Below are 16,172 nucleotides of genomic sequence, written 5' to 3'. Positions count from 1 at the left end.
TTTCTATCTTCTTCAACTGATTCCTTGATCATTATGCAGTGTCTTTCTTTGTGTCTTGTGACAGACTTTATTTTATTTATTTATTTTTAACGTCTTTACAGTCTTTATTTTAAAGTCTATTTTGTCTGACATGAGTATTGCTACTTCAGCTTTCTTTTGATTTCTGTTTGCATGGAATACCTTTTTCCGTCCCCTCACTTTCAGTCTGTATGTGTCCCTAGTTTTGAAGTGGGTCTCTTGTAGACAGCATATATACTAGTCTTGTTTTTGTATCTATTCAACCAGACTGTGTCTTTTGATTGGAGCATTTAATCCATTTACATTTAAGGTAATTGTTGATATGTATGTTCTTATTGCCATTTTGTTAATTGGTTTGGATTTGTTTTTGTAGATCTTTTTTCTTCCCTTCCTCTTTTGTTCTCTTCTCTTGTGATTTAAAGTTTATCTTTAGTGTTGTGTTTGGATTTCTATTTCTTTTTTGTATGTGTATCTATTGTAGATTTTTGGTTTGCCATTACCATGAGGTTTTGATATAGCAGTCTATATATATACAAGATTGTTTTAAGTAGCTGCTCGCTTAATTTCAAATGCATTTCCAATATCCTGCATTTGTACTCTCCTCCTCTCACAATTACTGGTTTTGAGGTCATATTTGTGTGTGGATGATTTCCTACCTTTACTGTGTGTTTGCCTTTACTGGTGAGCTTTTCCATTCGTAATTTTCTTGTTTCTAGTTGTGGCCTTTTCTTTTCTGCCTAGAGAAGTTCCTTTAGCATACGTTGCAAAGCTGGTCTGATTGTGCTGAATTCTCTTAGGTTTTGCTTGTCTGTAAAAATTTTGATATCTCCATCGAATCTGAATGAGAGCCTTGCTGGGTAGTGTATTCTTGGTTGTATGTTCTTCCCTTTTTATCACTTTAAATATATCATGCCACTCCCTTCTGGTCTGCAGTTTCTGCCGAGAAATCAGCTGATAACCTTGTGGGGATTCCCTTGTATGTTATTTGTTGCTTTTCCCTCATTGCTTTTAATATTTTTTCTTTGTTTTTAATTTTTATCAGTTTTATTACCATGTGTATCGTCATGTTCTTTGGGTTTATCCTGCCTGGGACTCTCTGTGCATCCTGGACTTGGGTGACTGTTTCCTTTCCCATATTATGGAAGTTTTCAGCTATTATCTCTTCAAATACTTTCTCAGGGCCTTTCTCTCTTCTCCTTCTGGTACCCCTGTAGTGCGAATGTTGGTGTGTTTAATGTTGTCCCAGAGGTCTCTTAGACTGTCCTCATTTCTTTTAATTCTTTTTTCTTTATTCTGTTCCGCAGCCGTGATTTCCATCATTCTGTATTCCAGCTCATTTATCTGTTCTTCTGCCTCCATTATTCTGCTATTGATTCCTTCTAGTGTAGTTTTCATTTCAGTTATTGTATTGTTCATCTCTTTTTGTTTGTCCTTTAGTTCTTCTAGGTCTTTGTTAAACGTTTCTTGTATCGTATCCATCTGTGCCTCCATTCTTTTTCTGAAATCTTGGATCATCTTTACTATCATTACTCTGAATTCTTTTTCAAGTAGATTGTCTCTCTCCATTTCACTTGGTTGTTCTTCTGGGGTTTTATCTTGTTCTTTCATTTGGGACATATTCCTCTACTGTATCATTTTGCCTAACTTTCTTTGATTGCAGTTTCTGCAGGCTGCAGGGTTGTAGTTCTTCTTACTTCTGCTGTCTGCCCCCTGGTGGATGAGGCTGTCTAAAAGGCTTGTGCAGGCTTCCTGGTGGGAGGGACTGGTTCCTGCCCACTGGTGGGTGGAGCTGGGACTTGCCCCCTGGGGGGCAGGGCCACGTCAGGGGGTGTGTTTTGCAGGCAGCTGTTTGCTCAGGAAGGCTTTAAGCAGCCTTTCTGCTGATGGGAGTGGCTGTGTCCCCACCCTGTTGGTTGTTTGGCCTGAAGCATGCCAGCTCTGGAGCCTGCCAGCTGTTGAGTGGGGCCAGGTCTTGATGAGAGAATGGCACCCTCCAGGAGGGCTCATGCCAATGAGTACTCCCCAGAACTACCACCGCCAGTGTCTTTGTCCCCACAGTGAGCCACAGCTGCCTCCCCCACCCCACCTTCGTAGGAGACCCTCCAGTACCATCAAGTAGGTCTGGCCCAGCCTCTTATGAGGTTACTGCTTTATTCACTGGATCCTGGTCACATGAGACCTTTTGTGTGCCCTCCAAGAGTAGAGTTTCTATTTCCTCCAGTCCTGTGGAATTCTTGTGATCAAACCTTGCTTGCCTTCAAAGCCAGATTCTCTGGGGGCTCCTCCTCCCATTGCCAGACCTCCAGGCTGGGGAGCCTGATGTGGGGCTCAGAACTTTCACTCATGTGGGAGAACTTCTGTGGTATAATTATTTTCCAGTTTGTGGGTCACCTGCCCAGCGGGTATGGGTTTTGATTTTATTGCGATTGCACCCCTCCTGCCTTCTCATTGTGGCTTCTTCTTTGTCTTTGGGTGTAGAATATCTTTTTTGGTAGGTTCCAGCATTTTTTTTGTCTATGGTTGTTCAGCAGGTAGTTGTGATTTTGGTGTTTTTGTAAGAAGAGATGAGCTCAAGTCCTTCTCCTCTGCCATCTTGTCTCTGCCCCCCAGTCATTATTTCCTCAAATAAGTTTTCTGCCCCTTTTTTCCCTCTCTTCTGGGACTCTTCTAATCTATAATGTGAATGTTATTCTCAATATTTTTCCCTAGGTTCCCTAGGCTATTTTTGCTTTTTAAAATGCTGGTGTTTTGTTTTGTTTATTGCAACTCTGTTAGGGCGAGTTCCACTGCCCTGTCTTCCAGATTACTGATCTTTTCTTCTGCTTCATCTTATCTGCTGTTGAACCCCTCTAGTTTATTTTTCAGATCAGTTATTGTATTTTTCAGCTCTTTGACTTGTCTTTGGTACGTTTTTATATTTTCTGTCTCTTTGTTGAAGTTCTGTGTTCATCCATTCTTTTTCCTATTTTGGTGAGCATCTTTAAGACCATTACTTTGAGTTCTTTATCAGGTAAATTACTTATCTCTGTTTCATTAAGGTTTTTTCTTGGGGTTTTATCTTTTGCTTTCGTTCGGAACGTATACCTGTTTTCTCATTTTGCTTGACTCTGTGTTCTATGTGTTAGGTGATACAGTTATCTCTTCCAGTCTTGACGGGGTGGCCCTGTTTGGGAAATGAACCTTACTGTTTAACCTTGCTCTGGTTCTTGGTTGTTTCTCAAACTGTGTCTTTGATTGTTTCACACCTGTGGGGCCCAGAAATGCAATCCCCCCTAGCAACGAGAGCACACACTCAAGTGGTGTCCCCTATTTGGGCTACATGTGCCCGCTGGCTTTGGTGTGCATCCACACCACTGGTGTGGCTGCAGGATCAGTGGAGGGTGGGGGGACAGGCTGCAGCAGAAGCATGGGGAAGTGGTGTATTCACCCACTGCCTCTGGTGGGGCTGGGGCTGTGGTGCAGGGAGGGGCAGGCGGTAGCAAGTTAGAAAGAGAGTGTAAAAGTGGTGCCTGCCAGTGGCCCCATGCCCGGAGAGAGCCCCAGCAGAGCCCCTCTGGCAGACACTTTAAGGTTAGCAAGTGAATTTACTTCACATGTGATCTAGGCTTTTTTCAGACTGTAGCTTTTGTGCTGGGTCCCAGGGTGAGTGAGTCTGCACGCAAGTCATTTAAGAGCAGATCTCTATTCCCTACATCCATATGGTTTTCCTGGATCCAAGCCCTGTTGGTTTTCAACGCCAGGTGTTGTGAGTGCTCATCTCTCTGGTGTAGGTCCCAAGGGTTGGGGTGACTGATGTGGAGCATCAGGGAGAAGTTCCGTATTTGTGAGATCTCCTGGTTATGGGTTGCTGAAGTAGTGATGGAGTCTTTGTGAGACTATGTCTCTAACTCTCCTACCCATCTCCATGTGCCCTTTTATCCTTTGCTGTGGAGTAGCTGTTCAGCTAGTTCTCAGGTTCTTTTCAGAGGAATTGTTCTTAATGTAGTTGTAGATTTGTTGTGTCCATGGGAGGAGGTGAGTTCAGGATCTTCTTACTCCACCATCTTGAACCACCTTCCCACTTGTTTATTTTTGGTTTTATTTCTTTGCTTTTGGTGTCAAATCCAAAAAATCATTGTTAAGACCATTGTCAAGGAACTTACCGCCTGTTTTCTTCTAGGAGGTTTATGGTTTCAGGTCTTACATTCAAGGCATTAATCCATTTTGAGTTAATTTTTGTGTATGGTGTAAGATGTAGTCTAGTGTTCCCAAAGCCATTTTGTTGAAGAGACTGTCCTTTTCCCTTTGTGTATTCTTAGCTCCTTTGATGTAAATTAATTGAACATATATGTGTAGCTTTACTTCTGGGCTCTCTATTCTGTTCTGTTGACCTGTGTGTCTGTATCTATGCCAATACCGTAGTGTTTTGACTACTATTACTTTGTAATATAGTTTGAAATCAGGGAGTATGATACTTCCAGCTTGGTTTTTCTTTCTCAAGATCGTTTTGGCTATCCAGGGTCTTTTGTGGTTCCATACAAATTTTAGGGTTGCTTGTTCATTTCTGTGAAAAGTGCCATTATAATTTTTTAGAAATTTCATTGAATCTGTATATTGCTTTTAGTATGGACAGTTTAACAGTTTAATTTTTCTGATGCATGACCATGGAATATTTTTCCATTTACTTATGTCATCTTCAGTTTGTTTGTTTGTTTGTTTTTTAAATCAATGTCTTATGTTTTTAGTGTACAGGTCTTTCACTTCCTTGGTTAAATTTATTTGTAAGTGTTTTATTCTTTTTTTTTTTTTTGGCTGTGCTGTGCAGCATGTGGGATCCTAGTTCTCTGACCAGGGATTGAACCCATGCCCCCTGCAGTGGAAGCACGGTGTCTTAACCACTGGACTTCCAGGGAAGTCCCTGTTTTATTCTTTTTAATGCAATTGTTTTCTTAATTTCTCTTGTGAAACTTCTTAATTGAAGACTTCTGTTGGGAAAATAAAACTAGCAGGTGTTAGGTTTAGACATGACAAGCATAATGAATTACTAAGGAAAACTGTGAAGCCTAGGGGTCATCCTTAGTCTTCAGGGTGAACATCATAGCTTTTCCTAACACATTCCGTGTTGCCCTTGGAGCAGCCCTGAGTCTAGCTAAGTAGGTTAATTCTTCTGTTTTTATATTTATATTTGTAAACTGGGATTTGTGGAGAGGATAATCTAACAAAAAGGCATTTATATTTTTCTGATCAGGTTTAAGACTCTCCCTTGCTGGGTTGTTACTGTCTTTATATTGTTACATGATTTATACACCACTTAAAATAGTAATAGTAATAATTGGTTTATGTGTTGTTTTTTGACAGGTTGCAGAAATTTTATTCCAAACTGCCCAAAATGCAGGGATCAATTTTGATACTGTGTGTGGAGTACCTTATACAGCTTTACCATTGGCCACGGTTATCTGTTCAACCAACCAAATTCCAATGCTTATTAGAAGGAAAGAAACAAAGGATTATGGTAAAGTAAAAATAGTATAAGCTTTAAGTTGATATGTAACCTGATACTTTTAGAATTTGTTCTTCTAGGCACTGATGTTCATAGTCACCTTGAATATTCTTCATAGGGCCTTTAAGTTGTTATGGCCTGTGGAATTTGTTAACTGTTGTTATAAATCACCTCCCTTTCCTTTAGAGTCTAGAGGTGAAATGCTTTGTATTAATTAGGCAATGAAAAAAAGTGCTTTTTTTGTGCACCAGATGTATGAAACCCAGCATTTTTACCAGCACTTCCCTCATCAGAAGAATATTTTAAGAGCACTTACTTTCCCAGTGTATTTATATTTAAATTGAATGAATAAAATTAATCTCTTAAAGCAATGTCAGGGAATTCCCTGGCAGTCCAGTGGTTAGGACTCTGCACTTCCACTGCAAGGGGCCCAAGTTCGAACCCTCGTTGGGGAAATAAGATCCCACAAGCTGTCCAGGGTGGCAAAAAAAAAAAAAAAAAAGGCAATGTAAATGCCACATGAAATTCTAAATAGAGATTTTTTTATGGGTTCATGGCAGTAGCTTATCAGGTGGGTGTTTTAAACATGGGCTGCTTTAAAACTAAATCAATCTAAAAGTATTGGAACTGACTTCATATTTGATGATCTTAAGAATTAATGATTTTTTCGTGTTGTTTTGTGTTGGTGTGATACTGTTTTTGTTACTTATTTTTGAAAAGAGTCCTTTTTACAGATGTGTTCTAAAAATTTTATGATGAAATCATATGATGTCTGGGATTTGCGTCTAAAAATTATGAGGGGGGAGGGTGGTGTTGGAGTTATAGTTGAAACAAGATTGCCCATGAGTTGTTAAGTGGTGAGGTGCTGTATTTGTGGAGGTTTGTTATACTATTTTGTGTAGTTTTGTTTGAAATTCTCCATTATAAAAAAATTAGACAAATATTTTTGCCGCTTAGTGGCACAGTGTTTATCTATATGAGTCCCTGCCATAAGACTACTGTTTCTATTTCCTTATTATGTATCTTCAAAAATATTTCTTAGAATAAGATCATTAATTTAAAAATATACCTATAAGTACTCGCAGTCTTATGTTCTCGTCTAAGGTGATTCAGTTAAACTTGCCGCTTCTGCAAGGGAAGGAAAGGAGTTGGGGAAAGGGCAAAGACAGTACCTGTGGGAAGTTCAGAAAGTAGGCAAAATGCCCAGTATATCTATTCTGTTTCAAAATAAGATAAATTTGGTAGTGGAAAATATAAAAATGAATCTCTAAACCATGAGTCTGTAGTCTACAGCCTGAGTATTTACAGTTTGTAGATTATCTGAAAATAGTCTGCAGTAGGGGTTGGAGTGGGGAAGTGTGTTTAGTCGCATTACATTACATAGCTCATAACGCTGTGGTGATTGACCTCAATGGTTGTCGAATATTTTCCCTCCTGCATTTATGTGCTCAGAAGGCCAGTTGTTTGGCTGATATTGAATAAAGAAATTGTTAATGGAAAAAGGAATGATTTCATTGATGATATTGGGCTATTCTTTGTTTCATAACTTTCATTGACCTAGGTGATCTTGCCTTAATAAAACCTGTATTTGAAATTTTGATCATAAACACATTAAATGATGTTTTACACTGTTAAATAATTTGCTAGTTTTACTAAAAATGTTCTGTATATGTAACTTTGACAATTTTGAAATACATAGGCACTGAACAAAACAGTAATTGTGGCACATTGAAGATTCATTAGGAATTTTAAAAATAAAGTAGTTCCAAAGTAGATTATCAGAAAATATAATTGATTATCCCCCTCTTCATAAATACATGCCAAATTTATACTGCAAGATACATCTTGAGTTGGCTGAAATATATAACTTTAAAACAGAGTCAACGTAATTTTTTCTTTTCTAGGTACTAAGCGTCTTGTAGAAGGGGCTGTTAATCCAGGAGAAACCTGTTTGATCATTGAAGATGTTGTCACCAGTGGATCTAGTGTTTTGGAAACTGTTGAGGTTCTTCAGAAGGAGGGCTTGAAGGTCACTGATGCCATAGTGCTGCTGGACAGAGAGCAAGGAGGAAAGGACAAGTTGCAGGCGCATGGGATTCGTCTCCACTCAGTGTGTACATTGTCCAAAATGCTGGAGATCCTTCAGCAACAGAAAAAAATTGATGCTGAGATGGTCGAGAGAGTGAAGAGATTTATTCAGGAGAATGTTTTTGTGGCAGCTAATCACAATGGTTCTCTCCCTTCTGTAAAGAAAGGACCCAAAGAACTAAGCTTTGGTGCACGTGCAGAGCTGCCCGGGATCCACCCAGTTGCATCAAAGCTTCTCAGGCTTATGCAAAAGAAGGAGACCAATCTGTGCCTGTCTGCTGATATTTCAGAGTCCAGAGAGCTGTTGCAGCTAGCAGATGCTTTAGGACCCAGAATCTGCATGCTCAAGACTCATGTAGATATTTTGAATGATTTTACTCTGGATGTGATGAAGGAGTTAACCATTCTGGCAAAACGCCATGAGTTTCTAATATTTGAAGACCGGAAATTTGCAGATATAGGAAACACGGTAAAAAAGCAGTATGAAGGTAAGTATTATTCAGGAACCAACAAGAATCACAAATCCAGCTTAAACTGGCTGAAGAACAGAAGGAAATGTACTGGCTCACATGACGAAGTCCAGCTGTAGAAAAGCCTGTCAAGCGTGGTTGGCTCTAGGAGCTCAAGTGATGTCTTTTGGCCTTGCTTTCTCTCCAAGTCTCAGCTCTGCTTTCTTCTCTCTTGACTTCTTTCTCAGGTAGGCACACTCCTCATACCTGCCCCAGACCAATCACTCAGACCTGGGGTATAGAATACCTTTATTAGCTCACCTGGGTAATATACCCTGCTCCTGGTGATGTGAGGCTATTTTTTTAAAAAATTTTATTGCAGTATAGTTGCTTTACAATGTTGTGTTAGTTTCTATCGTACAGCAAAGTGAATCAGCTATACGTATACATATATCCTCTCTTTTTTTGGATTTCCTTCTCATTTAGGTCACCACAGAGCACTGAGTAGAGATCCCTGAGCGAAACAGTAGGTTCTCATTAGTTATCTATCATAGTATCAATAGTATATATATGTCAATCCCCATCTCCCAATTCATCCCCCCCGCAACTTGGTCTCCTTACGTTCGTTCTCTACGTCTGTCTCTATTTCTGCTTTGCAAATAAGGTCATCTATACCATTTTTCTAGATTCCACATACATACGTTAATATACAATAGTTGTTTTTCTCTTTCTGACTTATATGACAGTCTCTAGGTCCATCCATATCTCTACAAGTGACCCAATTTCGTTCCTTTTTATGGCTGAGTAATATTCCACTGTATATAGTTACCACATCTTCTTTATCCATTCCTCTGTTGATGGACATTTAGGTTGCTTCCATGTCCTGGCTATTGTAAATAGTGCTGCAGTGAACATTGGGGTGCATGTGTCTTTTTGAATTATGGTTTTCTCTGGCTATATGCCCAGTAGTTGGATTGTGGGTCACATGGTAGTTCTAGTTTTAGTTTTTTAAGGAACCTCCATACTGTTCTCCATAGTGGCTGTATTAATTTACATTCCCACCAACAGTGCAAGAGGGTTCCCTTTCCTCCACACCCTCTCCAGCATTTATTGTTTGTAGATATTTTAATGATGGCCATTCTGACCCGTGTGAGGTGATACCTCATTGTAGTTTTGATTTGCATTTCTCTAATAATTAGTGATGTTGAGCAGCTTTTTCTGTATCAATTGAGACGATTATGTGGCTTTAATTCTTCAATTTGTTAATATGGTGTATCACATTGATTGATTTGCATATATTGAAGAATCCTTGCATCCCTGGGATAAATTCCACTTGATCATGGTGTATGATCCTTTTAATGTGTTGGATTCGGTTTGCTAGTATTTTGTTAAGGATTTTTGCTTCTATGTTCATCAGTGATATTGGCCTGTGATTTTCTGTTTTTGTGATATCTTTGTCTGGTTTTGGTATCAGGGTGATGGTGGCCTCGTACAGTGAGTTTGGGAGTGTTCCTCCCTCTGCAGTTTTTGGAAAGAATTTGAGAAGGATAGGTGTTAGCTCTTCTCTAAATGTTTACTAGAATTCGCCTGTGAAGCCATCTGGTCCTGGACTTTTGTTTGTTGGAAGATTTTTATTCAGAGTTTCAATTTCATTACTTGTGATTGGTGTGTTCATATTTTCTATTTCTTCCTGGTTCAGTCTTGGAAGGTTGTACTTTTCTAAGAATTTGTCCATTTATTCCAGGTTGTCCATTTTATTGCCATATAGTTGCTTGTAGCAGTCTCTTATGATCCTTTGTATTTCTGCAGTGTCAGTTATAACTTCTTTTTCATTTCCAATTTTATTGATTTGAGTCTTCTCCCTTTATTTCTTGATGAGTCTGGCTAAAGGTTTATCAATTTTGTTTATCTTCTCAAAGTACCAGCTTTTAGTTTTATTTATCTCTGCTGTTGTTTTCTTCGTTTCTATTTATTTCTGCTCTGATCTTTATGATTTCTTTCCTTCTACTAACTTTGGGGGTTTTTTGTTGTTCTTCTTTCTCTAGTTGCTTTATGTATAAGGTTAGGCTGTTTATTTGAGATGTTTCTTGTTTCTTGAGGTAGGATTGTATTGCTGTAAACTTCCCTTTGTTGCATCCCATAGGGTTTGGGTCGTCGTGTTTTCTTTGTCATTTGTCTCTAGGTATTTTTTGATTTCTTCAGTGATCTCTTGGTTATTTAGTAGCCTATTGCTTAGCCTCCACGTGTTTGTGTTTTTTACAGTTTGTTTACTGTAATTGCTTTGTAATCTCATAGTGTTGTGGTTGGAAAGTTGCTTGATACGATTTCAATTTCTTAAATTTACTGAGGCTTGATTTGTGACCCAAGATGTGATCTATCCTGGAGAATGTTCCGTGTGCACTTGAGAAGAAAGTATATTCCGCTGCTTTCAGATGGAATGTCCTGTAAATATCGGTTAAGTGTATCTGGTCTAACGTGTCATTTAAGGCTTTTGTTTCCTTATTAGTTTTCTGTCTGGATGATCTGTCCATTGGTGTAAGTGGGGTGTTAAATTCCCCCACTATTTATTATTGTGTTACTGTCGATTTCCCCTTTCACGGCTGTGAGCATTTGCCTTATGTATTGAGGTGCCCCTGTGTTGGGTGCATAAATATTTACAGTTGTTAATGTCTTCGTCTTCTAGGGTTGATCCCTTGATCATTGTGAGGCTATTTATGTAAACTTCTTGAACCCCAAGGTATAGTTAGGGGTAATTTCCCTAAAGAAAATGGCTGTGCTTATGCCAGAAGAAAGGGACATGGGTTCTAGGCAGGCAAAAATGACAGATGTTGGCCCTGCAGAACACAATGAGTTCTGAATATTCAAAGAATGAAAATTGCAGATATAGAAAACAAGGAAAAGGTAGTATAAAGTAAGATTTATTTTTAGCAGAAAAAGATCTGTTGATATGCATCCTTTTTAAACAATTTTGTTAAATAGGAGCTCAAGGTAGAGCATACATTAGTTTTAGAAAACTGCTTAATTCTTTACCAATTCTTTACCCATTCTTCTATGCAACTTTCTGTTATAGTGTGTATATCTCTTTTTTCACTTACCCTTACAACAGACATTTTATATTAACAGTTATAATCATCTTTTGAGATAACAATTTTTCTTAAAGTAATACATACATATTCTTAAGCTATTTCTTTAGGCGAGATTTGTCTGTAATGACTTTCTTCATGTGCTAAAGATATTGACTGTTGGGACTTCCCTGGTGGTCCAGTGGTTAAGACTCTGTGCTCCCAATGCATGGGGCCCATGTTCAATCCCTGGTCAGAGAACCAGATCCCGCATGCTGCAACTAAGAGCCCGCATGCCACAAGTAAGACCCGGTGCAGCCAAATCAATAAGTAAATACTTTTAAAAAAAAGATTGACTGTTGAAAGAGTTATACAAACTTTCTACAAGTTTGCATACAGTTTTTTTTCAAAAATCTACTTGGGTTACTGTTGTCTGCTTTTAAAATGAATACAATTGTCTATTGAAATTTGAAGAGCTAAAGAGACCTAAGGAACAAGTAGATTTGAGAGATGGTAAAGTTTCTGAGAGATCCCTACAGAATGAAAATTTGTCATCTTCAGAGGAATTTCAGTTGATATCTTCCACTCAAACAACCTGTCTTCACTGGACCCTTTCCAGTTGCATAAATCTTATTGGTAGTCACAAGCGTCAGCCTGCAAGGAAAAACAGTCTTATCAGTTTTGCTAGTAAACTAAGTGTAGAGCTTATAAGATTTTTTTCTCCTTGTGATTTCTCAACCAGCTAACCAGGTGGACAGATAAATTTTTCACAAGTAGGTCCATTGATAATCACTAAAATTCTTGAAGTGTTTCGCTATTTCATTAACATGTTACTAGGAGATTATTTCCATATTGTAGTTGGTTGGTTGGGTAAAAAGTTAAGGGTTCTTGTTTGGAAATTGACAGATATCTTTTTTCCCCTTTTCATAGGTGGTGTCTTTAAAATAGCTTCTTGGGCAGATCTAGTAAACGCTCATGTGGTTCCAGGCTCAGGAGTTGTGAAAGGCCTGGCAGAAGTAGGCCTGCCCCTGCACCGGGCATGCTTACTCATTGCAGAAATGAGCTCTGCTGGCTCCTTGGCCACTGGGAGCTACACTGAAGCAGCGGTAAGTGACAGAGGAGAGAGACTGGGGCAACAGAAGGCCAGGGCTGTGACACTAGATGTTACAGGGGAAGAAAATACCTTAATTTGGGGTCTATGGAATTGCTGTCAAAAACAAAAAAAATCACCTGCTGTTTGTGTGACAGTATATTAATACTAGTTGGCTAGAATACCCTGATGGTTAATAGCATTTTATATCTTGTAGTGTACACCAAAGAAATTTGAACTGTACTCTAAGAGAGAAACATTGAAACACAGATATTGGGTCAAATAAACATATGTCTGTATTTACCTGGTCTTCAAGATAGAGGAGTTTTTTCCCTTTCACCATGAATTGAAATTGAATAGCTTTTTCCCAGATACACAGTTTCTTGGAATCTCCCGAGTCACACAGAGATGCACATTCTCATGACAGCAGCCCACATGAAGCAGCTTACCTTTTTAGTCTTTGATATTGATTGGCATTGTATGGCATTGTACTCTTAACTAGAGTCCAGACACATTGTTTCCTTTAGTAACTCCCCATTATTAAAAACCTTTATAACACCATACATGTTAGTACCCAGCTCCAACCCCCTGCATGCCAGAAAAAAATGAGAGATGGATAATCATCTAGTTATAAAGCTCCTCTTCACATTCTCCTCTGGGCAAGTTTCATAATTGGATAGTCACCTAGAAAGATGGATGGATTATCTTTGCAGATATTTTAAAGACTATTACTTTTTAAAGTAATAGGAATTTTTATTTTAATAAAATTTTAATTTTTACATGGGAATTTATTTTTCATATTTCAAAGCCTGTGGAACTGTGAAGAATTCACATGGCCCTAGGACCAGGTTTTAACACCACCCCTGAACTGACCATAAATGTCTATGATTTCCCAACTCTCATAGCAGAGGGTCCATGAGTCAGTGCTAATATTTGGCATTCTGGATCTGGCTCAAGGACAATACATTGATTTTTGGTTGGTGGTAGTACTTAGTGGCAAGAGTGGAACAGTCTGGGCCTCAGGGAAGAGCCAAATTAGAAAGTCAGGCAGACCTTCTAGGGAAACTTCTATGAATGTGAGGTAATGGTAGAGAAATTGTGGAGACAAGTTATTGGCAAATGATAAAGAAGAGGGAAAGCTGTAGAGGTAAGATTTCTTTAGCTAGCTCTTAACAACGTAGCGGTTTTTTATGTGGTGGCTATCCTTGAGTATCTATATAGATAGGCAGTAAGTCCGTGTGGTTTTATACCATTATACATGTATTCTAGAGTACTACTTATATTCTTTTTGGAAGTAGGTAGGTCCCCAAGCATTATTACAAATAAGTAACGATGCAGCATCTAGATTTTAGATGCACATAATATAGGATTTTTAGTGTTTTTAGTGTTTGATTATAGGAGAAGGGGACAGAAGGGGTTATTTCAGGGTGGTCTTAATGGGGCAAGTATGTAGATTCATATCTAAGATTACCCGTTTTAGATGCAATTAGTTTAATATGAAATGAGGAAATGCATCTATGAAATAAAGTTTCTTACATTCTGTGTGGTTAAGTGCTTTCTTGTAATCTTTTATTACATTCCATTTAGGTGAGAATGGCTGAAGAGCATTCTGAATTTGTGGTTGGTTTTATTTCTGGCTCCCGAGTAAGCATGAAACCAGAATTTCTTCACTTGACTCCAGGAGTTCAGTTAGAAGCAGGAGGTAAGTCTATTCATTGGTAATGGTTTTTCCAAAATGCTTCTTTACCCAAGTCAGCAAGGACAAAATAAAACCTAGATATGCAAAATAGCTTGCAGTCTAATTTTAGGATGAAAATCTAGAAAGCTACTTTTTGTTGAAAAATGCCCAGAAACTGATAATTTTAATTGTTCCCAACTGATTTTCCAAATATGCTGCCAAGAAAGGTGTTCTGTGCTCAAGGAGGAATGCTCTAGGTTAAACAAAATCAGACATTTGTTTAGGACTTTGCAGAGCCTTTGATGTGCTAATGTTTATTGTGGCTCTTCAGTGTGGAGATACACGGTTCTGTCATGTCATCCAAACTTACCTGAACACGTTAACACTTTTAGCAGTCTGAGAAATGCAGTTGCAGTGACTAAAAGAAAAAGAGCAGACTTTCTCAATGATAGTCTCTAGTCAGTGAAAGAGTAATCTAGGTTATTAAATGTCCTTTTGGGGTTCAAAGTTGTTATGTTTTTTTACTTTTTTAAATTGAAATATAGTTGATTTACAATGTTGTGTTCATTTCTGCTTTGCAGAAAAGTGATTAAGTTACACATATATATACATTTTTAAAGTATTCTTTTCCATTATGATTTATCACAGAATATTAAATATAGTTCCCTGTGCTATACAGTAGGCCCTTGTTGTTTATCCACTCTATATATAATAGATTGCATCTGCTAACCCCAAACTCCCACTCCATCCCTCTCCCACCCCACCTCCCACTTGGCAACCACAAGTCCGTTCTCTGTGTCAGTGAGTCTGTTTCTGTTTCATGGATATGTTCATTTCTGTCATATTTTAGATTCCACATATAAGTGGTATCACAGGGTGTTTGTCTTTCTCTTTCTGACTTACTTCACATAGTATGATAATGCCTAGGCCTATCCATGTTGCTGCAGATGACATTATTTTGTTCTTTTTTATGGCTGAGTAGTATTCGTGTGTGTGTGTGTGTGTGTGTGTGTGAGACTTCTTCTTTATCCATTCATCTGTTGATGGCCATTTAGGTTGTTTCCATGTCTTGGCTATTGTGAATAGTGCCTCTATGAACATAGGGGTGCATGTATCTTTTTGAATTATAGCTTTGTCCAGATATGTGCCCAGGAATGGGATTGCTGGATCATATGGCAACTCTAATTTTAGTTTTCTGAGGAACCTCCTTACTGTTCTCCATAATGGCTGTCCCAACATACATTCCCACCACCAGTGTAGTTAGGTTCCCTTTGGTCCACACCCTCTCCAGCATTGTTATTTGTGGACTTCTTAATGATGACTATTCTGACGTGTGTGAGGTGGTACCTCATTGTAGGTTTGATTTGCATTTCTCTAATAATTAGTGATGTTGAACATCTTTTCATGTGTCTGTTGGCCATCTGTGTGTCTTCTTTGGAGAAATGTCTATTTAGGTCTCCTGCCCATTTTTTGATTGGGTTTTTTTGTTTTATTGTTGTTGAGTTGCATGAGCGGTTTGTATATTTTCTGAAATCAAGCCCTTGTCAGTCACATTGTTTGCAAATATTTTCTCCCATTCTGTAGTTTGTCTTTTCGTTTTGTTTATGGTCTCCTTTGCTGTGCCAAAGCTTGTAAGTTTGATTAGGTCCCATTTGTTTATTTTTGCTTTTATTCTACTGCCTTGGGACTGACCTAAGAAAACATTAGTATGGTTTATGTCAGAGAATGTTTTGCCTATGTTCTCTTCTAGGAGTTTTATGGTGTCGTGTCATATATTTAAGTCTTTAAGCCGTATTGAGTTTATTTTTATGCATGGTGTGAGGGTGTGTTCTAACTTCGTTGATTTACATGCGGCTGTCCAGCATTCTCAACACCACTTGCTGCAGAGATTGTCTTTTCTCCATTGTATATTCTCGTCTCCTTTGTCAAGATTGACCATAGGTATGTAGGTTTATTTCTGGGCTCTCTATTTCTGTTCCATTGATCCATGTCTGTTTTCATGCCAGTTCCACACTGTTTTGATTACTGTAGCTTTGTAGTATTGTCTGAAGTCTGGGAGGTTTATGCCTCCTGCTTTGTTCTTTTTCCTCAGGATTGCTTTGGCAATTCTGGGTCTTTTTTGGTTCCATATAAGTTTTAGGATTATTTGTTCTAGTTCTGTGAAAAATGTCATGGGTTATTTGATAGGGATCACATTAAATCTGTATATTGCTTTGGGTAGTATGGCCATTTTAATGATATTAATTCTTCTAATCCAAGAGCCTGGGATATCTTTCCATTTCTTTAAATCATCTTCAATTTCCTTTAT

The 16,172-nt window shown here is 38.4% G+C and overlaps 1 protein-coding gene and 1 long non-coding RNA gene across 2 annotated transcripts in view; one reads left to right on the top strand and one right to left on the bottom strand.

The window, feature by feature from the left end:
- Positions 1–16,172, top strand: part of UMPS (uridine monophosphate synthetase) — a 43,594-nt gene that overhangs the window by 11,346 nt on the left and 16,076 nt on the right. Inside the window, exons 2-5 of the mRNA XM_007175645.3 lie at positions 5,356–5,509; positions 7,402–8,073; positions 12,027–12,202; positions 13,774–13,888. Of these exons, the coding sequence (XP_007175707.2) occupies positions 5,356–5,509; positions 7,402–8,073; positions 12,027–12,202; positions 13,774–13,888 (1,117 nt within the window). The remainder of the gene's footprint in view (positions 1–5,355; positions 5,510–7,401; positions 8,074–12,026; positions 12,203–13,773; positions 13,889–16,172) is intronic.
- LOC114236904 (uncharacterized) overlaps positions 10,434–16,172 on the bottom strand; it is a 30,364-nt gene continuing 24,625 nt past the window's right edge. Inside the window, exons 2-3 of the long non-coding RNA XR_003622752.2 lie at positions 14,235–14,282; positions 10,434–11,750 (exon numbers count right to left, since the gene is read on the bottom strand). This is a non-coding gene — a long non-coding RNA (uncharacterized LOC114236904). The remainder of the gene's footprint in view (positions 11,751–14,234; positions 14,283–16,172) is intronic.

This window comes from Balaenoptera acutorostrata, chromosome 4 (assembly GCF_949987535.1).
Source record: "Balaenoptera acutorostrata chromosome 4, mBalAcu1.1, whole genome shotgun sequence".
Classification (NCBI taxonomy): domain Eukaryota; kingdom Metazoa; phylum Chordata; class Mammalia; order Artiodactyla; family Balaenopteridae; genus Balaenoptera; species Balaenoptera acutorostrata.
Note: the sequence above shows the minus strand (reverse complement) of the source record. Positions and strands in the feature narration are given on the sequence as shown.